Source organism: Notolepis coatsorum (assembly GCF_963971535.1).
Source record: "Notolepis coatsorum genome assembly, chromosome: 5".
NCBI lineage: Eukaryota > Metazoa > Chordata > Actinopteri > Aulopiformes > Paralepididae > Notolepis > Notolepis coatsorum.
Genome location: NC_140169.1, coordinates 27,976,641 through 28,002,505, shown reverse-complemented (window position 1 = coordinate 28,002,505; position 25,865 = coordinate 27,976,641). Strand labels below are relative to the sequence as shown.

Below are 25,865 nucleotides of genomic sequence, written 5' to 3'. Positions count from 1 at the left end.
GCCAATGAGTGGCCAAAGCCAATGCGGCACCTAGCTTTCTCCGCAAATGTGTAATTTTGTCCTTGACCTGCTGAAGTTCAATTCTGCAGCCAATATACTGTCGCCTTTGGTCTGTCAGTGAGTTAAATTCTAAGTCTTATCAGTTCTAGGTCTATGATGTTGGAAGTTTTTTTTTAACTGTATTATGTATTATATCCCAGAACCAGCTAAGATCACAGAGGAGGCCAAATCCATCAGTGTAACTCAGGGGGATCCAGCCACTCTGGAGGCCAGGTTCTCAGGGACCAAACCCCTGAAGGCCAGATGGCTGAAGGGAGGCAAGGAGCTGACCTCAGGCCAGAGATATAAAGTACAGAACACAGACACCAGCTCTGTACTAAAGGTTCTGAAAACCGAGAAAACTGATAGTGGGGAATACACCTTTGAGGTCTCAAATGATGTTGGACACAGTTCTTGCGAGGCTACACTCACTATTCTAGGTTAGTTCATATATGGAACACTGAACTTTTCAGTTTTATCATTCCATTAGATTCTATATTATCACCTGAACAGTATTCTCACTACCTTTATTTCTCTATGTTAGATCAAATATTCCCGCCATCTTTCACAAGGAAATTTAAGCAAACGGAGGGTATCAAAGGATCATTTACCCACTTGGAGTGTCTTGTGTCTGGCTCCCTGCCTTTAACTGTACAATGGTACAAAGATGACACAGAGATCAGGACTGATGAGAAGCGCAAATGCACATTCTTTGAAAATGTTGCATCTTTGGAAATCTCTCATCTTAATAGTAAAGACATTGGCAGCTATACATGTATAGCTAAAAACAAAGCTGGCAGTGACCAGTGCTCTGGCACATTATTTGTAAAAGGTTTGTGCACATTTAATTATTTTTTGTATTTCACAGGTACAGTAGTTGCACTGTGTACTGACAGTGTTAGTACCCTAGTAAAACATTACAATTTTAGTGTATTTTGAAAGGGAATAGCAGTTATAAATACCATCTTTTCTTCGACAGAACCACCATGTGTTCTTGAAAAGCCGGAATCCATGGATGTTTTGCCTGGATCAAAGGTCCTGTTCAATGTCCTTGTCTCCGGCACTCCACCTTTGACCATTAAATGGTTTAAAAACAAAAGGGAAATCTTGTCCACTTCTGACTGCTCTGTGATCAAAGATAACACCTCTAGCTCTCTAGAGCTCTTCTTTGCCAAACCCTCAGATTGTGGAGACTATGTCTGTGAGATACAGAACGATGTTGGCTCCACCTCCTGCCAAGCAGCACTCTTTGTCAAAGGTTATTATTGTCCTTTATTTTATTTAACATCTGACCACTTTATGAATATATACCTCATTCTTCCCACAACAATTTGATTACTCTCATTCTTTCATATTATTCATTCATTGTTCTACAGAACCTCCCAAGTTCACTCAGACCCCAGACCGCGTGTCTGTGGTGCGTCCTGGTCAGAGTAAAGTGTTTGAGTGTCAGGTGACGGGAACACCAGAGATAGATGTCTACTGGTTCAGAGATGGCTCAGAGATCAGCCCCAGTGACAGACACAGGATGGCCTTCATTAACTCTGTGGCCACTCTGGAGATATGTGGGGCAGATATTAAAGACAGTGGAGTTTACTTCTGTGAGGCTCGCAACCAGGCCGGTAGCGAGAGCTGCAGCACGGAGCTCAAGGTCAAAGGTTAGTTTTGTCAGACAGAACTGGTGATATGATAATGTTATAAAATGTTAAAATCTAGTTTAGAATGAATACAAGTTACAAGTATATGATTTTAAATGGATACAAAGCAGTTTAATCTCAATGAGATTTGATTGATAATTTGTTTTCTTGTATCTCAGAGTCACCATCATTTGTTAAACAGCTGGCCCCGGCTGATGTTGTTAAGGGCACCAATGCCTATTTTGAGTGTCGGGTCACGGGCACCGCTCCTTATGAGATAACATGGCACAAAGACACGAAGGAGATCAAACCCAGCGCTAAGCACAGCTGCTCACAGGTCAACGACACAGTGTGTCTAGAGGTACAGAAATGTGATGCCGTTGATGTGGGTGAATACAAGTGTACAGTTTCCAACGAGGTGGGAAGCTGTACGTGTCAAACAATGTTAAGCATCAAAGGTTGGTTTCTTGAACTATATCATTATCAACTGATCATCAGTATTGTGATACATCAATATTACTTCTTCTCAGGGTTGACCTCTTCGATTAACATTTGATTGATTTGACATTAGAACCACCAACATTTACCAAGAAGATTGAGAATACCGTCACAGTTCTGGGCAAGATGGCAGAGTTCCAGTGCGTTGTGAAAGGCTCTCCCACTCTGTCTGTGCAATGGAAAAAGGATGAGAACTGGATCTTGGAGGACCCTAAGATTAAGAGGACGTTTGAGAACAACATGGCCACTCTCAGGATTCCTGCCTGTGAGAGTAGGCACAGTGGGAAATACACCTGTCAGGCCATAAACGAGGCTGGACAGGACCAGTCCTTTGCCACCCTCGTGGTGCAAGGTATACCATCTTCTGTCATCAGAGATCAATATCCATACGTTTTGATTAAACTCAAATCAGTTATAGTATAGGATCATGGAAATGAAACTTGATTACTTAATTTGTTTTGCTTTGTAGAGCCGCCTCAGATAACAGAGAAAGCTGAGGTGATTAAGGTGACACTAGGAGACCCAGTCAGTCTAGACTGTAAGGTGACAGGTTCTCCCGAGCTCAAAGTGAAATGGATGAAGAACGGCAAAGAGCTCCAGTCCATCAGGCAGTACAAGCTTAGCTTTGAGAATGACATCAGCAGTCTAAAGATTCAGACGGTTCAGAAGGAGGACGAAGGAGAATATGTTTTTGAGGTGGCAAACCACATCAGTAGCTGCAGCTGCAAAGTCAAAGTGATTGTCTTAGGTTGGTGTAAAATTATATCAAAATCATATGAGCACCGTAGTCCCTAAAGGTCTATTGAATATTGTTCTGATTGTTCTACTGTTCTTTTTGTGGTAACAGAACAAGTAATTACACCAAGCTTCATCAAACCCCTGTCGGAAATACACAAGATATTGGGATCTTTTGTTCAAATATGTTGCAAAATATCCGGGTCCCTTCCCATCACTGTGGAGTGGCAGAAAGATGGAAATAAGATCTCCAGTGGTGTGAAATACAAGCTTATCCAGCAAGACAACTCTGTGTCCTTAGAGATTGAACAGCTAGAGCGCTCTGATTCAGGCTCCTACTCCTGCAAACTAACCAACAAAGCAGGAAGTTGTGAATGCAGAGGCTCACTCAGTGTCAAAGGTTAGATAATTCCCCATGGTCTTTGGTTATTAGGACGGTACAGCCAGCAGTCTTTATTAACCTGCTCCATGTTGTTTTCCTTAGAACCTCCCAGCTTTGTGGTGTTACCCGAGGCCCTGGCTGCCCTGCCTAACACCAACGTACGCTTTAAAGGCACTTTCAAAGGAAGCGCTCCCTTCACAGTGAAATGGTTCAAGGATGACTCCGAGCTCATGACCGGGCCTACATGTTTCACAGGACTGGAGGGGCTGTCCTGCTTCTTAGATCTTTATTCAGTCACTGTCTCCCAGAGCGGTGTTTACTCTTGCCAAGTCAGTAACGAAGCAGGCTCTGTACGTTGTAGTGCAGATCTAACTGTCAAAGGTTGGGTCTTCTTTCTTTATTTCCTTTTTCTCATCATCTCCCATTTCCATCACTGGCAAGAAGTAGACTGCGACACGTTCTCCATCTTTTGTCTGTGCGCCTCCATCTTTTTCCACAGCTCTATCACTGTTAGCTTTCCTGCCACAAAGTGTTTGTCTTTGTTTGTGTTGCACTCTTTCTCCATTGCAGCTTCTCAATTAAGAGGTGTTTGTCTTCATGTTGTACCTGCTTCTCCGCCACCATCTTGCCTGCTGTTACTAACAGCTTGTCGTAAACTCTTCACCTCCCATCCCGTCATAGCACACTCTTCTGTCTCTCAGCCATTCACCAAATACTCAGCGCAGCTAACATGTCTATATTTTGGCTTTGCAGAACCGCCAGAATTTGTCCTGAAACTGCCTGCCACAAAGTTTGTGAAACAGGGCGAACCACTCCGTCTGGAGTGCAAAGTCACTGGCACGGCTCCTCTGAAAATGACCTGGTACAGACACGACAGTAAGATCGTAGACTCTGGCAGATACAGGACGTCATTTGTTGACTCTGTAGCAGTTCTGGAACTGCCGGCCACCCAGTTTGATGACGATGGAGTTTATACCTGTGAGGCTCAGAATGATGCGGGAAGCATCAGCTGCAGCACCACTCTTACTGTCAAAGGTCAGCCACCGTAGAGTCATCATCTCCATTCTCTACTACCTTTTCCATCACTACTCCATCTTATCATTGAGATATGATTGCGGAGATAGTTTGTTGCTGAAAAAGAGAAATTGCATTGGTTAACATTTGCAATATGGCTGCCCTGTCCTCAGAAAGTGCCAGCTCTAAACGGTTTTCCGATCTTCTCTTAGACCCACCATCCTTCATCAAAGTACCCCAGTCAGTTGAAGGGCTGACGGGTAAGGATGTGAGTCTGTACTGTGAGATGAGCGGCACAGCTCCCTTCCAGGTCACCTGGCTCAAAGACAAAAAGCCTCTGACCGAGAGCAGGAAGTTTAAAATGGTGAGCGAGGGCAGCTTGGCTACGCTGCACATCACCGGACTAGAGCCATCGGACGCCGGGGAATACGAGTGCAAGGTGTCAAACAGTGTAGGAAGCGTATCCTGCCATACGTCAGTTAAGCTCAGAGGTCAGTAGATTAAAGGATTCTGATCTTTTATTGTGGTCTCAAATAAAAGTAATGAATATTGAAGTTGAGAACTACGTTGTCACCTTGCTCATTTTCCTTCTGTGCGTTCTTCTCTCTTCAGAGCCACCATCATTTGTGAAGAGACTGTCAAACATGACAGTGGTTTTGGGCCAGGAGGTGACCCTTGTGGCCACCGTAAAAGGCTCTGAGCCAATTACCGTGTCCTGGGTTCAGGACAAGGATCACATTCTCAGAGACGGTGACAACAGGAAAATCACCTTTGAGAACAACCAGGTCACTCTTAAAGTCTTTAAGGCTGACGCAACCTCAGCAGGCAAATACACCTGCCAGCTCAAAAACGATGCTGGAAATGTGGAATGTTTTGCTAACTTGACTGTGCTAGGTTTGTAACCCTCTAATTCTCTTTCTCTTGCAGTTTAGATTTCCCCCCTCCTCCAGGTCTTATAAAAACCCCTCTGCCCTTCTGTCTTGATTTTCAGAACCCGCTAAGATTGTCGATAAGCCTGAAGCTCTGAATGTGATGGTGGGCGATATCGCCGCCCTAGAGGTCAAAGTGCGCGGAACCCCAGAGCTCATACCTAAGTGGTTCAAGGATGGTGTTGAGCTGGCCACTGGGAGGAAATACAAAATCTCCTTCTCTAAGATGATCTCCAGCCTACAGGTCCTCTCCACAGAGAGGGTTGACACAGGGGAATACATATTTGAGGTTAAAAACCAGGTCGGAAGTGACCTAAGCAAAATTAACCTCACTGTTCTAGGTTTGTGCCCTCTTCCTATAACCAGTTTAATAACGTATAATATTTGTGTCCGTTTCCATGTGTCCTCTAACACACTAGTTAACCTTTCCCTCCCCAAACAGATAAAACCATGCCTCCAGCATTCTCGCGGAAGTTGCAAGATTGTAATGTGGTTGTTGGAAATGCCGGAGAAATGGAATGTAAAGTGTCCGGCTCCCCGCCTTTCACAATCTCATGGTACCATGACACGGAGGAAATAAGGAGTGGGCCAAATTATGAGATCTCATTCAGTGACAACAACTGCACACTCAAGGTGCCCACTCTTAAGTTGTCTGACTCGGGAGTGTATAAATGCAAAGCCCTGAACAAGGCTGGATCCAGTGAAACCAGCGCCTCTTTCGTTGTGAAAGGTCAGTAACTTTGGAGACTGCATGTGATCAACCTTTACCTTGTGATATTGGTATGGTTGGGTCTTAAAGGCCTAATCCGGAATTTGGACTACGGAGTCTCTCCACGACTGGCTTTGTTTGTGTTTTGATTTATTGGATTGAAGACCAAGCTTTTCACTCTCAAATTGTCTGACGGCTGCTGATACGAGGATTGACAACTGTGACAGCTACACCAGTTTAAATGTTAGTGTATTGTGAAGCTGTAAATGGTTTGTTTACATCTGTATTGTTTGCAGACATAGGCCTCTATTTTCAGCTATGGGCTCAGAAAGTTGCGAAGTTGAGATTATTTTCCATCAGCAAGTCATCTGTGTATAATTATACTCATGAATATATATTTAAATATATATTTATGTATGTCTGTATATATATTGATACTCAAAACAAGCCAATAGTACACATGTTGTCCTCCCAAAAATGTCCCCTTTGGGCCAATCAAATGTTCAAATTGACATTAATTTCAGGAAAATCTCATAGGCGGAGCCTAAAGGCTTTACGATGGATTACATTTATTTCCAAAATTTCATGACATTAAACAAGGCAAGTGATTATTCTTCATCAATTATTTCCATTAATTGCTTCAGAACTCATCAGGCTTTCAATGTAGTAGCACAATGCATCATTCTTTTAAGTTAAATAAAAATGTATCAAGTAGTTTTTAAGGTATTGTGTGACTAATGAACTAACTAACGAACAACCGAAGGAATAAGCAAACAAACCCACAGACAGAGACTCATAAATGGACCACCCCACAGTTTCACCACTTGGGAGATGAAAATTCCGGATTGGGGCTTTAATGCTGAAGAAATGTAACTGGTTGACTGTCAGATTCCAGCATGCTGAAAGCCCCTAATTTCTCTTTGTACCCAGAATCCCCATCATTCGTGGTGCGGCCCCAGCCTATGGAAGCTATGCCAGGCACTAATGTGACATTCTCAGCCATGGTGAAAGGCAGTGCCCCCCTCAAACTGAAATGGTTCAGAGGAACCAAGGAGATCATGTCTGGGAAGGGCTGTGAGATTACCCTGAAGGATTATAAAGCTACCCTGGAGCTTTTCAATGTGGATACGTCTCACACCGGAGAGTACACATGCCAGATCATTAACGATGCTGGGAAGGAAAGCTGCCCAGTTAACCTGTCCGTCAAAGGTAAATCTAACATTAAACAACATGCCACTGTGTCACACTATAATAACTAACCTAACTATATACAGCCTTATACAACCTAATAGCTCTCCAATATGTAATGTTTCCGCTTCAAAACACCCCAATCGGCTGTCAACTAACCTCTGTGTTTTATGTTGCTTAGAGCCGGCATGCTTCTCTAAGAAGCTGAAGGATGTATCGGTCGAGAAGGGCAAACCATTGACACTAGAGTGCACATACACAGGAAGCCCTAAGATCACTGTGAACTGGTATAAAGATGGACAACAGGTCTTTGCCTCATACAAATACAACATCACCACTACTGAGACCTCCTGTATCTTGGAGTGTCTGAGCACAGATGACAAAGAGGCTGGTGGAAAGTACTCTTGTGAAGTTTCCAATGATGCTGGAAAAGACACCTGCCAGGCAACTGTGTCCATACTAGGTTTGTTTACATTCTTCTGTTTGGTGATATATTTATGGGTCTATGTATGGTTTATACGGTTATGGATATATGTATGGTTTAGGCTCTTATGGATCTATGTATGGTTTAGGCTCTTATGGATCTATGTATGGTTTAGACTGTTATGGATCTACAGTATGTGTGGTTTATACTGCTATGGATCTATGTTCTTGGTTTATGCTTTATCGGCTTATACCTGTGCTGACTTAGAACATACAGAATTATAAAATTGTTATCTTGTTTAAAAGTCAATAGTGTACTCATGGTGTATGTCTGAATGTAGAACCACCCTATTTCACTGAGGGTTTGGAGCCCATGGAAGTGACTGCAGGAGACGCAGTGTGTCTGAAATGCCAGGTGGCAGGAACACCAGAGATCAAACTGTCATGGTTCAAAGCAGATGGCAAAGTGAGATCCAGCCCCACCTGTAAGATAGAATACTCTAAAGGTGTTGCTTGTCTGAAGCTGAGTAAAGCAACGAAGGCTGACATTGGAGAATACACCTGCAAGGCGGAGAACCGCATAGGATCTGCCTCCTCCACCTGCAAGCTTAACGTTCAAGGTGATCATGTCTCCTAACCAGACAAATTTACATAGTCACTTGTCATTTAGACCAAGATTTTAATCTACAAACGTTAGTGTTAGTGTTCAAATTTGGTTAAGAAAGCCTTATATTTTCATCTTCAATATATTTCATATTTGTAACAGTCCCACCAATGCATCTCCAAATATTTTATTCATATTTAGAAAATGTCCAGACTCTAGCATCTGATTGTTTGCTAAAATCCACACTGTGCCCATACTCGGCTAATACCCTCACATCCTCTATCAACGTTTTCCAGAGGTTAAAACGCCACCGACCTTCCCTAAGAAAATCACCAGTCTGCAGCAGACTGAAGGACTGCCTGTCCGCTTTGAGTGCCGTGTGGCCGGCTCCTCACCCATTGAGGTGTCCTGGTTGAAGGACGGCCAGCCTCTCAGGCAGGGGCATGAGTTCTCCATGTTGTATGATGACAACACGGCAGTGCTGCAAATCAGCCGTGGGGAGAAGAGACACTCTGGGGAGTACACCTGTGTGGCCACCAACAGCGTGGGCACAGCCTCTTGCAGAGCCAAGCTCACTCTTCAAGGTCTGTCTGGGCTGATGGATGAGGCCATTTAAGGCTTGCTGATGAATGGTGTTGGCTGTCGAGTTTGAATTCATGGAATGAAATGTGTTAGGGATAGAGTGGATTTGTTTTAGCATTAGGACTAGGTTTCTGCTTGGATACTTCATTTCTTTGTCACAAACTGTTTGTGTCTTTTATTTCTTGGATACTGTAGTCTGTCTATTTGGTGTCTGTTGTGAGAATGTCTTGTCCATGTCTTCATCCTGAAGGATTGTCATGACTGTTGTTTCACTGTGTTCTCCTGCTCTCTTATGGAACCTGCAGAGCCCAGATATGCGCCCGTCTTTGACAGGAAGTTGTCATCAAAGGAAGTGACAGTTGGTGACAGCATCGAGCTGGAGTGTCACATGACAGGCTCTGCATCCATTAAAGTCACATGGTCCAAAGACCACAAAGATATCCGCTCTGGGGGCAATTATAAGATGACCTGTGAGGATAACACCCCCCACCTGACTATTCTGAAGGCAGATAAAGCCGACACAGGGAAATACTTTTGCCATGCTTCTAATGACATTGGAAAATACTCTTGTTCCTCAGATGTCACAGTGAAAGGTATTTGTCCACTGGGGTCTTCAGTATTTGCAGGGTTCTCCAAGAACCTCTCTTTCAGTGACACAGTGTTGGTTTGCTCAAGCCCTCTTTGTTCGACCCTCTTCCTGTGATATTTCAAACTCCCTCTCATAACCATGATGACTGTCTCTCATTTCATTTCCAGAGCGTAAAGTCCCTCCAACGTTCACCAAAAAGCCCTCAGAACACATTGAGGATACCGAGGGGAAACTGGTTAAGATTGAAGGTCGCCTGTCTGGCTCCCAGCCAATGACTGTCACCTGGTACAAGGACAACAGCCAGATCACCAGCTCTGATAAATATGACATGAGCTTTCAGAGCAACGTGGCTGTGCTCTGCATCAAGAACAGCAAGGTGTCGGACAGCGGCAAGTACTCCTGCGAGGCCTCAAACGAGGCTGGGAAAGCCTCCTGTCAGCTCTCAGTGGGGGTCACTGGTAGGTCTACAACTTCTCTTCTGTGTTGTGCTTTAACTTGGTCAATCTTAATAATAATAATAATAATAATAATAATAATAATAATAATAATAATAATAATAATAATAATAAATAATAATAGATCAAATTTCTATAGCGCCTTTCATGAAACCCAAGGTTGCTTAATCTTCAACCATATCTGTGTCTCTCTGCTCAAATTTGGTTAACCCTTTCACTACCACACTACCAAATCTTTCACAGTACAGAAGGTTAACCCTTTCACTGCCACACGACAAAGGGTTAACCCTTTCACAACCACACTACAGAGAAGGTTAACCCTTTCACTACCACACTACAGGCGGTTAACCGCCTTAAAATATTATCTTCTAGGTAAGGGAAATTAGACGATGAGGTGGTTATCGTAAAATAATTCACAACGTGGGGGGTAATTACGATCTGCATTATGATCTGACAGTATGTTTGACAAAAAAGCTGGTTTGCTAGCCAGACATCTCATTGTCCCCAAATCAATAACCTTTTATCAAATCCTATTACTGTCCATAATTGAACCCCTGCACTGAATAACCATAATACTGTACGTTTATTTAAAAGAAAATTAGACAACCCGTGTAGTTTGCAGTTGTGAAGTTAATCGATAACACTTGGAGTGTGAATGTGAGTGTGAATTATAACAAGAAACTACTCAACCTCGACTGTCTTTAACTATGAGTGAACAAAACACAACTTTAGATAATAAAGTTTGAAAACATTATTCCTCTGAAAACTTAAAACAGATTTATATAGTTCTTCGTCTGATTATTCAATTATTCAATTATTGTTTCAATTAATGTTAGCCTATTGTTTTTTTTTATATAAAGTCAGCTTGTTAACCATCACTTACTTATTGGTTAAATCCTGATGGTTAAGTAACGAGGCCGTCATTGTAAATAATCATATGTTTTTAATTGACCCACCTGGTTAAATAAATACAAATTAATAAAATCAATTGGTTAACTCAGGGTGATTCAAACCTTTATTTATTCTCGAAAAGACAATTGAGGTCACCCTCATTTTCAATGTTGTCGAGACTTTACAGACATTTCAATGCAGACATTTCTACAATATAACAATAATAAATATTAATAACTATATATAGAACTTTTTGTCACACATGGACTGCAGTGCCCCACAGCAATTAGTATATAATTAACATAAAATCAGCACACAATTGACAGAATAAAAACAATGCATAAATTGCAGACATAAGAATAGGTATAAAAGACAATAAAAGTAGTGCAATGTAAATGTTCAGACTTAAGAATAGGCATAAAAGGCGGCTAGGTGGCGCAGTGGGCAAGGCGCTCCCCACCAACGCAGGAGATGCTGGGTTCGAGCCCAGCTCTCGGCGTTGCTACCAGCTTGGCTGGTCGTTCATACTAATACAATTGGCAGTATTAGGGGGTGGGAAGCTGGTGGGTGGGGATCGGACGTTGTGGACAGCGACTCCTACAGGTCGGTTGGTGCGCCTGCGCAGTAGAATCAGGAAGCGACGAGGGCGGTGTGTCCCTCCCACGCAGACCCTCGCCGCTGAGAGATCGCGCTGTGCAGGTGAAAAGATGCGACGGCTGCTTCCTCGAGTACCGGAGGGGACACGTGATGCAAGGCTTCGTCCACATTGCAGCCGGCTTGTGGGAGGCATGGTCTAACAGCGTTCGAGACAGGGGAGGGTAGAATTGGACAATACAAAATTGGGGACGAGAGAAAAATAAAAAAAAACTGTGAGAAAAAGTAGATAAAAAAAAGAATAGGCATAAAATAAGTACAATGTCGCTCGAAGGCATGTGAAGTGAACCCCCCCGGAACAGCCAGTCCCCCAAACACCCCACACATCAATCCCTACCAGATCCCCATCCAAGACACGCCCCCCGATAAAGCACGTCATGACGGAAGGAAAACACAAACAGCCCGCGTGCCACTCACACCGCCATGCACGGCGACATGAATGCCACCCCTGCAGGCCGCCCCATCCCCCCCGGTCCCGGCGCCCCCACCACCACGAGGAAAACCAGTGAATCCCACGCCCCCCACCCCCAAACTCCACAGAGAAATGACAGGCCACACGCCCCAGGACCCGCAGCCACGCCAAAGGAGACACGACTCCAAACACTCATTCAGACACAACGGTGGCCAAATGAGAAGACATGCAGGACCGGGACAGTTCGGGACAACACCGGGACACAGCGAGCGAGCCCCCCACGCAAGGAACCCCAAAAACAGCCAGCGAACCAAGGGAGCCCAACGACGAAGACCAACCAAAATCCACCAAAGCACACACAAGAGACCAGCACCCAACTCCAGGGAAGGTCCGGGAAAGGTCCAGCCGAAGCCATAGGCTCCAACCAAACCAGCCCCCTGCATGCGCCCCGACGGACCACGGCCAGCCCCCTATCGCGAACCCCCAAAAACATAGAACCCACCGATCCCCCCCGCAACGGCAAGGCCACCAGGACCAGAGGCAACAAAGCAGCCCACAGAAAAGACACACTAATTGATTGGATACACCAAATCAAATTCTATTTCTTTATTTTCAACTAAATTATTTGTATCTCTTTCTCTTCTGCTGCCTCCCATTCTTAATAGGTTTTGTGTTCCCTCAAAATATGATCAAACAGCATTGTTAAACAGTGGCACATTGTAATGCTGAGACAGTGAAATAAGCACATTTGTCCAGGAGTGATCCTGATAAACTAACCCAACCTTCTATTACCATGTCCAGGAGCGACCCTGATACACTAACCCAACCTTCTATTACCATGTCCAGGAGCGACCCTGATACACTAACCCAACCTTCTATTACCATGTCCAGGAGCGACCCTGATACACTAACCCAACCTTCTATTACCATGTCCAGGAGCGACCCTGATACACTAACCCAACCTTCTATTACCATGTCCAGGAGCGACCCTGATACACTAACCCAACCTTCTATTACCATGTCCAGGAGCGACCCTGATACACTAACCCAACCTTCTATTACCATGTCCAGGAGCGACCCTGATACACTAACCCAACCTTCTATTACCATGTCCAGGAGCGACCCTGATACACTAACCCAACCTTCTATTACCATGTCCAGGAGCGACCCTGATACACTAACCCAACCTTCTATTACCATGTCCAGGAGCGATCCTGATACACTAACCCAACTTTCTATTACCATGTCCAGGAGTGCCAGTTGGCCACCGCTTGACTGAAGTATCCTACTGTAAGTGTCCCTCTTTTCTCGCTTTCCAGAGCAAAAGAAGCCTCCCGTATTTGATGTCCCTCTTAAACCAGTGACTCTAGATGAGGGAGAGAAGCTGAGTCTGAGTTGCCATGTCGTGGGTTCCCTTCCTCTGAAGACCCAGTGGATGAAGGACAGGAAGGACCTGACCTCCTCAGGAAGCACCAGAATCACCTTCTCTGATGGCACCGCTTGCCTGGAGATCAGCCAGAGCTCCAAGCATGATGCTGGAGACTACCTCTGCAAGGCCTCTAATGAAGCTGGCAGTGAATTCTGCAAGGCTAAAGTCACTGTCAGAGGTACAGCGACAACATGCGTAACCCGGGTTTTGTATTATAATCACTGTAACAGGTTCTTTGATGGTATGTTGTGAATATATAAGTAGTTTTATGACCGATGGGTTCTCTTGTATGGCAGAGAAACCAGGAGCTGCCCCAGCTCCCACTGAGGCCCCGGCAGCTGGTCCTGCTAAGAAACTAGACAACCTGTTCTTCATCGAAGAGCCCAAGACTTCACATGCTACTGAGAGTAAGTGTACAGAAACATGACTTGTCTGTTCGCCTCTAAAGACTAGGGATGGGCACGGTTATTCAGCTATTCTTAATGACGTAGGTATTAGACTATAGCTGATGGTTCTATTGTAAATTACGTAGGTATTAGACTATAGCTGATGGTTGAATGGCGTAGGTATTAGACTATAGCTGATGGTTATATTGTAAATTACATAGGTATTAGACTATAGCTGATGGTTTTATTGTAACTGTCAAAGGTATTTGACTATAGCTGATGGTTTTTAAATTACGTTGGTATTAGACTATAGTTGATGGTTCTATTCTAAATGACGTAGGTATTAGTAGGGCTGCAACAATGAGTCAACGTTGTCGACCATGACATTTAGTTAAATTAGCATATTCATGACCGACGCATCATATTGTTACTTATGTGCCGTCTTTGCAGTGGATGTGCAACATGTCATCTAACTAATTTGCGATGAATGAATGAATCACGCTCTAAATATAAATAACTTATCTTAAACCACTGTTCATGATTATGTTTAAAGTGTCTAAAGTCTGATTCATCAGTGCACATTTCACTCACATTGGACTTAAGTTTTGTTTTTGACATCCACTCCAACAGTGAGGAATGGGAGGGTCTGAGCCCGATAGCTCTCCCTCTCAGATGCATATCATCTTTGTTTATAATCTTGCTGTGCTGTGCTGGCACAAGCACTAACATAGCATGGAGTAGAGAGACAACACTTAATACATATAATAATACATGGGGATATACTAAAAGGCTATTTATCATTTTTGGCCAGTATAAAATCCCTATGGCTGTTTTTTAAAACAAAAAGTAAATTTTGTTCCCTGGTTTTCAGCATTTAGCTATAGGCAAACAATGATACAGATAAACAATGTGATAGTAACTGGTGGGTGTTATATTATTTCAAGATAATAAAGTAGCTATAATGAGTCAATAGATAAAAAGCAGTAATGGCATGTAGGTTACTCACCCTACTCATGTAGAGTAGGCATCACACTACATAGCTTTTACAGACATAAATAAACTTCATGGCTCATCTCCTACTCTATTCAGTAGGTGGTGTCAGAGAGGCAACTATCCATGTGACATAAGGATAGTAGTACCGCACTTGAAAAACCTGTCAAGCATTTTGAAATGTTCAATTGCAAATTGAATCAATTGTTTTTTTCTTTGGTAAATTATATTAGTTATATTAGTTAGTTGCAGTCCTAGGTATTAGACTATAGATGATGGTTTTAAATGATGTAGGTATTGGACTATAGCCGATGGTTCTATTCTAAATAACATAGGTATTAGACTATAGTTGATTGTTTGGTTTGTGTCAACTGCACTGATTCAGTCTACGATTTAGAGTTATATTTTTTATTTTATGTAAAAATAAATTACAAATTGGATTTGGTCTCCTTACTGTATTTATTTGGAAAACAGTAGAAAACAGTTGTAATTGTGATAATTTTTTTTTAGCGAAGGCAAGGATCTTTTTAGGGGGGGGGGGGTAGTAGTTATTTATAGGATATTCAAACATTGATAAACCTTCAAATGCCCATTCCTACTAAAGACTCCCAATTCACACTCTGAGACAATCTCAATAACGTTCCATTCTTCTACAGAGGGCACTGCCACCTTTATCGCCAAGGTTGGAGGTGATCCCATCCCCAACGTGAAATGGATGAAGGGTAAATGGAGGCAGATCACCCACGGTGGTCGCATCTCTGTTGTACAGAAGGGCCAGGAGGCCAAGCTGGAGATCAAGGAAATTACCAAATCTGACGCTGGTCAGTACAGATGTGTTGCCACCAACAAACATGGAGAGATTGAAAGCAACACTGACATGCATGTTGCGGAAAGGAGAGAGTCTACGGGAACGGATGGAGACCTCCGGGCTAAGCTGAAGAAGTAAGTGGAGATGGTTATTATGGGATGCATCTTTGCTCCGGCTCAGATGTTCATGTCATCTTACCCAAGGGAAATGCAAACACTATGTTTACGTAACAATGTCTTTTATTGTTAGAGTACATTTTCACGTGTGTCTTATTTTTGCTTTCTGTGCAAAGGCAAAGTATGGAGAGCCTAGCACACTGCAGTGTCCAATGCCAATACAGCAGTTTTCTCCACAAATGTGTAATTTTGTCCTTAAAGGTAGAATCTGTAATGCAGTCAAACAGTGACCGCTAGTCAAAAGAGCCCTGCTTGGTAATGCACTAGTTTACATGATCTGTGTTGATCTGATCTGTGGGTTGGATTTTAGTAACTTATTATATGATGCATTTCTCCAGACTTCTCTTGGCGTGGCCAGCAGTAGCAACCCATCCCCCTATACCCAGTACACATCAGACCAAAACTTAACATGTAAACAAAGTGTAATACCAAGAGGGGCTCTTTTTCCTAGAGGTCACTGTTTGATGGCATTACAGATTCTACCTTTAAGCCACTAGCTTGAATAGAGTGTCATGACACTGGTCTCCACTCATCTCTCTTCAGGACCCCATCTAAACAGAAGAGCCCACAGGAAGAAAAGGATATTGACATTGTTGAGTTGTTGAGGAATGTCGACCCTAAAGAGTATGAGAAATATGCCCGTATGTATGGCATCACCGACTACAGGGGTTTGCTGCAGGCCATCGAGCAGCTGAAGAGAGAAAAGGCTGAAGAAAGTGGAAGACCGGTAAAACAAACAAGCAATACATTTACGTTTAGATTTACAATTACATTTAGTCATTTACATTTAGTCATTACATTTAGTCATTACGTTTACAATTACATTTACATTTACAATTATATTTAGTCATATACATTAACATTTAGTCATTTACACATTTGCATTTAGCCATTTACATTTAGACATTTACATTTAGTCATTTAGCTGATCCAAAGCGACTTACAAATTGTAAGGAAGGATACAACTCTGTCAGCTAAGGGTAAATTGTATTCGTCTAGCAGTGCCGAACTTGAGTGCTATATAGACATAATATTATCAACATAGTAGGTAGTAGTATAAGCATAGTAACATAGTACATAGTAGAAGATAGTAGTATAGACATTGTAGCATAGTAGATAGTAGTATAGGTATAGTAGTATAATACATAGTAGATAGTAGTATAGACATAGTAGCATAATACATAGTAGATAGTAGTATAGACATTGTAGCATAGTAGATAGTAGTATAGGTATAGTAGTATAATACATAGTAGATAGTAGTATAGGTATAGTAGTATAATACATAGTAGATAGTAGTATAGACATAGTAGCATAGTACTTAATAGAAGAAGACTGTAAGAAGGTTATTTAAAAAATAATTATGTATCTGTTGACAAAACACTATTCTGAACAGATATTTGGCAGTGTCATAGATACGGTTTGTGACAAAGTTAAGTTAAATTTGACCTTTTTGTTTATTTTGTTTGTTTTTTATCCATAGCTGGATGACTATTGGTGTATTGCTCATTGTTTGATTGATTGATTGATTGATTGATTGATTGATTGATTGATTGATTGATTGTTGTGTTCTGATGCTGAGAAGCCCCCAAACTGGAGTGATTAAGTAGATTAAGTAGTATTATCTCAGAATAGACGCTTATCGTTTGTCTAGATCATTTAGATATTGTTTGAAGCATTGTTTGGTCAGATTGAGTGTTAACCGTGTGGAGTGGTATGGTTGTTTACAGGAAGTGGAGCGTGGAGACAGAGAATCAGACGAGGACATGGCTAGACTGGTGGCTGACCTGCAGAAGAGGATGGAACGCACTGAGGTTGGTGCCACTGGAAACTTACTGTATACTGTCAACATCTTAAACCAAAGGCTCCGTCGCCATCTTGACATAACGGCAACTAACAAGACCTGACCCCTTCTACACATTTCATGACAAAGTTACCATGGCAACCACTCACTGCAGAGGTTGTTATTAATTTTAAACATAGTTTAAACACACATTTCACCTCAAAATGCAGTATATTATAATTTTACTCAACATAAAATCACATAACATTTAATTATTTTGTTAAATTCGTTTGTTTTGTTGCAAGTAGTTTTGTTGTTGCCGCCATCTTTAGTGTTATGAATTTCAATTATCTTTTATTTGTCTACGAGGGGTAATTGCAGAGGCACATTGAGTAGTACAATTAACAAGTGAGACAATACAAACATGTAAAAAAAAGTATATGGAAAATATGTGTAGCAGGGTGGATTATCCCTGCTTTATGGGAGTGGATGTACACTGCCACCTGGTAGTGGGAACGCAGCAGATCTGGGTCCGGCTGAGTCCCCGACTGTAGAGCAGGAGTATTGGAGTGGAGGTTTAGCAGAGGGAGTGGATGGGGCCTAGGATTCACTAACCTAGGGGTGGTGCGCTGGTCCTTCTTGCCCTCCAGGGCGACTTGCAGTAGTTCCCCACACACCCACCCTTCCCTCAATACTTCCCGCGCCCTCCCACACCCGATGACAGTAAGGATGGATGATATACGTTCTCCCCAAAGCAGTACCCTTCCTGATTGGCGAGCAGAGACCTGTCCCAATGATCCATAGGCAGGGGGGTGGGGAAAGGGTTAAACAATAAAATTCATTACCCGGACAGGAAGGGGTTAAGACAACAGACACAGTAACAGACACACACACACTGCTCCCATTTAGCTTTCTTTACTGAAGGATTTATCCTGTTATTAACACAAGGCACAATGAGTAAAGCTCTTCCCACACCGGTCAAGATACAGTAATGGCACCCGTCCCTTTAAGGGTTGAAATACCTGTTCATTCACCCGTAGGTGGGGAGAGAGGGGAGAAAGAGGGAGATGGGTACTGGAGCTACCAAATGGGATTTTATAACACACGTTATCACACAACACATTTAACCAAAAGACAGTGGGCCCACATTGAAAACAAAAGTCCTGTCTATAGCCGGCATCCCCCAAAATAATAAACGTTGGGCGCCCCTAATCACTGCTACCAGTGTCGGTTCAAAGTACTGATTCTCTTCGCCCTTAAAGGGCACGCTCTGCACAAAGAGAATGTCTGGCTTGGGTGTACTTAACCAAGGGCTGGCCTGCTCTCACCACCGAACGTCCGTGTGGTGAGATGGCCGTCGAGAAGTCCCGTGATTGTTGCCCGTGATAGCAGGAGGCGGGCTGGGTTGACGTTAGGCTGGTGACTGCTGGAGGTCGACGGCTCGGAGGGGCTGGAGGTGCATGCAGTCCGGCGACGTCCGTTGAGGGGTCCGCTGCTGGACTGGGGAGGTGGGGCGACACGCGGGCTAAACTGTGGTGCTAGGCCTAACTGAAGCTAAACTGTGGGTCGGGACGACCCCCTGTCCTGTCGCTTATGCTTTAACTAAAACGCAACGTGTGCAATATTTACAGCACTCTTCGGCAGTAGCACGTCTGCTTCTTTGTTCACAATGTCTCTTTAGCATTAACTAGAAGCTAAGCTATCGCATACGACATGTCTTTAGTGTCTAGAGCTCCGGCTCTACGCGTCCGCTTGCTTCTGTGGAAAAACGATGAAGAGGCAGTCCCGCTGTAAGAGTTCTGCCTTCAGCCAGCCCTTCTTCACCTGTTGTCTCCCCTGCCCAACGTCACACCAGCTCCCCCTGGCGGCAGTCCAGTGCATGCTCCACTATTAAATGTCAATGTTAGGTAGGGGAGTTTACACAACGTTATCCTGAACACAGTAGAGTACAAGGAATTAGGTTAGACACATTGAATTATTGTTAGACATATTCAGGTGTCTACATATGTATAATTGTTTTTTTTTTATTAAATAAAAAAAGACATAACATACAATGCAACAGTGCTGATTTAGAGGTATGCATTGTATGATGCTCATATAAGAGATTATATTATTTTATATATAATTATTATCATCTGTAAGGTTACATGAGGCTGTAATAAACACATAGCACTTCTTATTAAAAGATAAAAAATATATGCAAAGAATGCATTACATGTATTCCAAAGCTATTTAGAACTTTAGGTTAAGTAGCTTCAAATACAAACTGGTAGTAATAAGCCTCCATAGTGCTGAGTAAGGCTGGATTAGCCTATTTACTCCTGGTAGTAATATACATCCATAGTGCTGAGTAAGGCTGGATTAGCCTATTTACTCCTGGTAGTAATATACCTCCATAGTGCTGAGTAAGGCTGGATTAGCCTATTTACTCCTGGTAGTAATATACCTCCATAGTGCTGAGTAAAGATGGATTAGCCTACTTACTCCTGGTAGTAATATACCTCCATAGTGCTGAGTAAGGCTGGATTAGCCTATTTACTCCTGGTAGTCATACAGTATGTCTCCATAGTGCTGAGTAAAGCTGGATTAGCCTACTTAAAAAAAGTTAAAACCTCTATACTCACTTTTATACTTTTTTGTTCACAATAGACTTTGACTTGAGGATCCTTATTTTGAGAATGTTTGACCAGAAGTCGAATAATTCATTCAAGTTTTCTCTGATCGTCGTAATTTTGGGACTACCGTCTGTGGCACAGAAGAACCTGATATTTATTTTCTTTGGAAAAAGGAATACGTTTTTAATGCTACTACAAGCGAACACCACACTAACCTACCATCCTCTGTGACCCTGGTACACTAACCTACCATCCTCTGTGACCCTGGTACACTAACCTACCATCCTCTGTGACCCTGGTACACTAACTAACTCTCATCTGTGACCCTGGTACACTAACCTACCATCCTCTGTGACCCTGGTACACTAACCTACCATCCTCTGTGACCCTGGTACACTAACCTACCATCCTCTGTGACCCTGGTACACTAACTAACCCTCTCCTCTGTGACCCTGGTACACTAACCTACCATCCTCTGTGACCCTGGTACACTAACCTACCATCCTCTGTGACCCTGGTACACTAACCTACCATCCTCTGTGACCCTGGTACACTAACCTACCATCCTCTGTGACCCTGGTACACTAACCTACTCTCTCCTCTGTGACCCTGGTACACTAACCTACCATCCTCTGTGACCCTGGTACACTAACTAACCATCCTCTGTGACCCTGGTACACTAACTAACTCTCCTCTGTGACCCTGGTACACTAACTAACTCTCTCCTCTGTGACCCTGGTACACTAACCTACTCTCTCCTCTGTGACCCTGGTACACTAACTAACTCTCCTCTGTGACCCTGGTACACTAACTAACCCTCTCCTCTGTGACCCTGGTACACTAACTAACCATCCTCTGTGACCCTGGTACACTAACCTACTCTCCTCTGTGACCCTGGTACACTAACCTACCATCCTCTGTGACCCTGGTACACTAACCCTCTCCTCTGTGACCCTGGTACACTAACTAACTCTCCTCTGTGACCCTGGTACACTAACTAACTCTCCTCTGTGACCCTGGTACACTAACTAACTCTCTCCTCTGTGACCCTGGTACACTAACCTACCCTCTCATCTGTGACCCTGGTACACTAACTAACTCTCCTCTGTGACCCTGGTACACTAACTAACTCTCCTCTCTGCCCTGCAGCCTGTGACCGTGGTGAAGGACATCTCTGATCAGTCTACCTTCAACAACAAGGAGGCCACATTTGAGTGTGAGCTTAAGATCAACTACCCAGAGATCACCTTGTCCTGGTACAAGGGCACCCAGAAACTGGACAGTGGTGACAAGTACGACATCAGCATCGTTGGCGACCGCCACCTGCTGAAGATCAAGGACTGCCAGTCCAAGGACGAGGGCAACTACCGCGTGGTCTGTGGCCCCCACATCTCCAGTGCCAAGCTCAGCGTCATTGGTAGGTGGCTATAGACATCTATGGGTTGCACTGTACCTTGCCATTGTACCTGTGCACATGCTCAGTACAGGTTAATGTCCGTGTGGCATTGTCTAAAAGTGAAAGGAAATATCATCATGGTGTATGTTGTAGAATGTTGCATGGATATGATGCGGCTCTATTGAATATGACTGGATATTCCATGAGGCATATATGAAAGTATGAATTCCATTCATATAAATCTTTTTTGTATATCACAATTTGTTCAATGCCGCTTGTCGTATTGTTCCCTCTTGAGAGTTTTTGCATTGATTGACCGTTGTTTTTGTCATGTCTTTCAGAACCGGAGGTTGAGAGGCACCTGCAGGAAACCTCGGGTAAGGAAGGCCAGTCGTGCACGCTGTCTTGTCAGTTGTCCATCCCTAATGTACAAACTCAGTGGTTTAAAAATGGCAAGCGGTTAGAATTGAAAGGCAGGTACTCCACTGAGGTGAAACACAAAGTTCAGAAGCTTCTGATCCGAGACCTGAGGCCTGCCGACCAGGGCAGATACTCCTGCAGATTCCAGAACCTGGAGTCCTCCGCCGACCTCTGGGTGGAAGGTTGGTACTCTGGGTTCTAGAAGTGGTCAATGTGCCATCCCTTCTACTAACCTCTTTGAACTACCATCATCAGAGTGTCAGACTAATGAGGATTTTGGTTTTGATACCCTCATCTTCTCTTTCTTCTTGGACATTAACTTTCTTAATGCCTCTTCTCTTCTGGGTGATCTTTTTGAACCGTCATCTCGTTCTTTGTCTTCTTTTGTACATCTTGATTTTCATCTCATCGCCCGTCCCCCCAAAAACCTAAAAAAAATCGGTCATACTCATACCCATGAGCTTTGGAATACATTCTAACCTCGTCACACTCATCACACGTTTTCTAAGTAAAATATTTTCTTTTCATACATTCCAGTTTCTATGACTAAAACATTTACCATTCACTTTTTGATCTGTTTTTAGCTGAACAAATTCATTTCACCAAACGCATCCACAACATCGAAGTCAACGAGCGCCAGTCGGCCACCTTCGAGTGTGAGGTGTCCTTCGACAACGCTGTCGTGTCGTGGTACAAAGACACGTGGGAGTTGAAAGAGTGCCCCAAGTACAACTTCAGAAGCGAGGACCGGAGACATTTCATGGTCATCAGAAATGTGACCGTCGAAGACGAAGGTGTGTAAGAGAGCTACGTCGGGACCCAAGTATATCAAGCAAACCTTTAGTCTGTGTTCTCAATGACTGGGCGGTAACCAGTCTTCTTTTACTAATCCCTTCTAGGCGTGTACTCAGTGATTGTGAGACTGGAACCTCGAGGAGAGGCTAAGAGCACTGCTGAACTTTACTTGTCTGGCAAAGGTAACATTACAGTTACTAACTACAACTAGGCAAAGCTCTGTTTGAGCACAGACCGTTCACTGCTTAATATTCGGTCTCTCCTTTTTCACAGAAATTGAATTAGCAAGGGTACCTTTTGGTAAGTTTTTTTATTCTCACCCCTTCCACTTTTAAAGAGCACTTTTCCAAACAATTTACTTAAAAAAATTTGCTACTAATATGTAATGTATTTTAAAAATATATATATATATCAAACAATCTTTGTTATACATTTCTTATACAAACAATATTCATAAAGCAATATGTCCCGCACACATAAACACTGCCCACCACTCTCCAGATGTCACAGACTCCTCTGTAAAGAGGCCTGAGGTTCCTTCTTCAGCTACTATCACAGGTAAGACTGGGACAAGGGATGATTGATTACCTTGACATGGTTTTTATTTTAACTGAGAATTAATAAATTATCTATTAGGGGTTGGGGAAAATTGATACAGTAATATATCGTGTTATTTTGTGTGCCGATATGATATTGATACAGTGTCAATAAGATAAGTATCAATATTACATAATTTCTTTTTTAATAATTTATAATAATAATTAAATAAAATATTATATGTATTTTTTTGCCTGACAATCACATTTTACTGCAATACGAATATATTGAAATTAAATCGTTATCTTATTAGATTTTTTTTTTATCCACTTTTTCTCCCATTTTTCTATATTTTCTCCCATCCCAATTTCGTATCATCCAATTCAGCCCTCCCCTGTCACGAACGCTGTTTCTTGCCTCCCACAAGCCGGCTGCAATGTGGACTAAGTCATACATAGCACAAGTCCCCTCCGGTACTTGAGGTAACAGCAGTCGCATCTTTTCACCTGCGCAGCTCGATCTCTCAGTGGCGAGGAGTAACGCGTGGGAGGCTCACGCTGCCCCCGACACTTCCTGATTCTACTGCGCAGGCGCACCAACCGACCTGTAGGAGTCGCTGTCCACAACGCCCGATCCCCACCCATCAGTTTCCCACCCCCTAATACGGCCAATGTGTATTAGTATGAACGACCAGCTAAACTGAAAGCAATGTGGAGCGCTGGGCTCGAACAGGCAAGCCCAGCGTCTCCGTCATTCGTGGCGAGCGCCTTGCCCACTACGCCACGTAGCCGCCCCATCGTTATCTTATTAGATAAAGCAGATGATATATATTTTTATATTAGTCAACTATTGTGTTATATTCACAAAGATCATAATTCCTTAAGTCACCTTGTATTTGTGTTTTATTTGCACCTACCTCATCAATAGTTAAACTAACTAGGGTTGAACAACCAAAAAGGGACATCAAATCTCCAATATAAAGCGAAACCTGAAAACTCAAAACCATTTTGTCTTTCCAAGAATCCACTGAATATTCCTATCGTTATGAGGAAGAGAAGGAGGTGGAGCGGAGAGGTAGAATGTGCTGAATTTCTTATTTTTCATCCCTTTTTCACCAAATTATCCATCACCATCACCACCACTGCTCTGAATAATCAGGCCTGGGAAAGGTAGTAGTACAATTAGAAGAAATATCTTAAATTACTTGACACGTTAAATCAAGTACTCCAAATATCTGAAACGCTTTCTGAATATTATTTTTCCCACGTCTACCTGTAATATTCATCATTGTGTTCTTCATCATTTCATCTAACATCTTTATCTGCATCACCGTGATGTAGATATCTTGTTTACATTGTTGTAAATGGAACCATCCATTTAACTTCACGGTTGATCACTTTTCTACATGTTTTTTGTTGTTTGTTCTTCACATTTACAGTATACCACATTTTGAGGACTTGTGGACTGTTCTCTAACCTGCGGGTTTCTCATGACTAAAACCTCTTCATCTTTCCATCTTCATCAGTGTGAACCATATCACTAACTTGATGATGTCACGCTGTATCTTCACACTGCTGTTTCTCGTCCTGTTATTGATACTAACCTTCATCATTATTTCACACTGTTGTTACCAATCAGTAGGACTAAAGATATTACTATAGTTGCACCTCAGGTATCCGTTAAATTAAATACCAGTTTAATATTTACTTCTCACCATTAACAGAGATTGCCCCTGTAAATTGTAAATAAGAATGTGTTCTTAATTTACCTGCCTTTTATTTAAAAAAAAAAATTTAAGGTGTGTATACAGTGTTTTTAGCTGTTCTCAGCGTACCTTACTTAATGCCATTCACACTGCCACTGATGTTGAGAAGGGGTATAAAATACTCTGAGACTTGATAGTTGTTTGAAAGTTGCTAGGCATAATATGTAACTCAACCTTCTGAAAACCACTGTACTGTATTGTTTTCTCTCTACTTTGTAGTAGAGTAATACAGTAACGTACACTTGTAGCTCAAACTTGAGTTTGCTCAGTTTTTGTTTGTTTGTCTTTTACTGTCGGTTTGAGCCATTATTTTACTATATCTTCACATAACATTGGCTCGCTCTTAATGTGTGTCTCGTTGCTCTTGTATGTTTGTGTGTCAAGAACCAGTTCACCAACTCCTTGTCTTGTCTGTCTTGGCTATTGCCTCTGACTATCTGTTGTCCTATGGTGATCAGCATGTTATGCTAACCCTAACCTCTCTCAGTTCCCTATGATTCCGGCTGGTTCTATAAGGTTGTGGTTCTAAATGCATTGTCGTTGTTCATCCAGCTTCCAGAGTTCCCATTGAAGAGACTGTTCAGACCAAGACAGTGGGGATGAGAGAGGAGCTCCCACACAAAGGTACTGCTTCTCTCTGCCTGCTTGTAATCTCTTAGGCCATAACTCTGTCATCTCTTGCCGTTCATAGTAGTTCTCTTTAAATGGCTCATACTTATCCTATGATAAGTCTGATATTGGCGTTTCTTGTTGTTGTTGTAGATCTTGACTCGGTAGTGCTGAAGCTGCTAGAGTTGCTTTTTGTTGGTCTGTTAACTCTTGTGTTTCCTTGCTATATGTGCAAGTGTGTCTATATTAATCTGTGTTTTGCTATAGCAGTGCAATGCTAACACATTAATGTCTTTTAAATTATAATCTTTGCTTAGCTATAGCAGTATAATGTTAACACATTCATGTATTTTAAGTTGTAATCTTTGCTTAGCTGTAGCAGTACAGTGTTAACACATTCATGTATTTTAAGTTGTAA

At 42.6% G+C, this 25,865-nt stretch overlaps 1 protein-coding gene across 1 annotated transcript in view; it reads left to right on the top strand.

Annotated features, from left to right (window-relative positions):
- LOC311228136 (titin-like) overlaps positions 1-25,865 on the top strand; it is a gene marked incomplete at its 5' end in the record, with an annotated part of 313,904 nt that overhangs the window by 77,829 nt on the left and 210,210 nt on the right. Inside the window, 30 exons of the mRNA XM_084314051.1 lie at positions 201-479; positions 584-871; positions 1,019-1,297; positions 1,416-1,697; positions 1,856-2,134; positions 2,248-2,526; positions 2,644-2,922; positions 3,022-3,309; positions 3,394-3,672; positions 4,045-4,326; positions 4,518-4,796; positions 4,918-5,199; positions 5,297-5,575; positions 5,677-5,964; positions 6,874-7,152; positions 7,313-7,594; positions 7,896-8,174; positions 8,455-8,742; positions 9,046-9,333; positions 9,497-9,787; positions 13,061-13,348; positions 13,467-13,577; positions 15,203-15,488; positions 16,074-16,257; positions 17,258-17,341; positions 21,075-21,342; positions 21,663-21,923; positions 22,326-22,535; positions 22,641-22,718; positions 25,391-25,462. Coding sequence (XP_084170177.1) covers positions 201-479; positions 584-871; positions 1,019-1,297; positions 1,416-1,697; positions 1,856-2,134; positions 2,248-2,526; positions 2,644-2,922; positions 3,022-3,309; positions 3,394-3,672; positions 4,045-4,326; positions 4,518-4,796; positions 4,918-5,199; positions 5,297-5,575; positions 5,677-5,964; positions 6,874-7,152; positions 7,313-7,594; positions 7,896-8,174; positions 8,455-8,742; positions 9,046-9,333; positions 9,497-9,787; positions 13,061-13,348; positions 13,467-13,577; positions 15,203-15,488; positions 16,074-16,257; positions 17,258-17,341; positions 21,075-21,342; positions 21,663-21,923; positions 22,326-22,535; positions 22,641-22,718; positions 25,391-25,462 — 7,491 coding nt within the window. The remainder of the gene's footprint in view (positions 1-200; positions 480-583; positions 872-1,018; positions 1,298-1,415; positions 1,698-1,855; positions 2,135-2,247; positions 2,527-2,643; positions 2,923-3,021; positions 3,310-3,393; positions 3,673-4,044; positions 4,327-4,517; positions 4,797-4,917; positions 5,200-5,296; positions 5,576-5,676; positions 5,965-6,873; positions 7,153-7,312; positions 7,595-7,895; positions 8,175-8,454; positions 8,743-9,045; positions 9,334-9,496; positions 9,788-13,060; positions 13,349-13,466; positions 13,578-15,202; positions 15,489-16,073; positions 16,258-17,257; positions 17,342-21,074; positions 21,343-21,662; positions 21,924-22,325; positions 22,536-22,640; positions 22,719-25,390; positions 25,463-25,865) is intronic.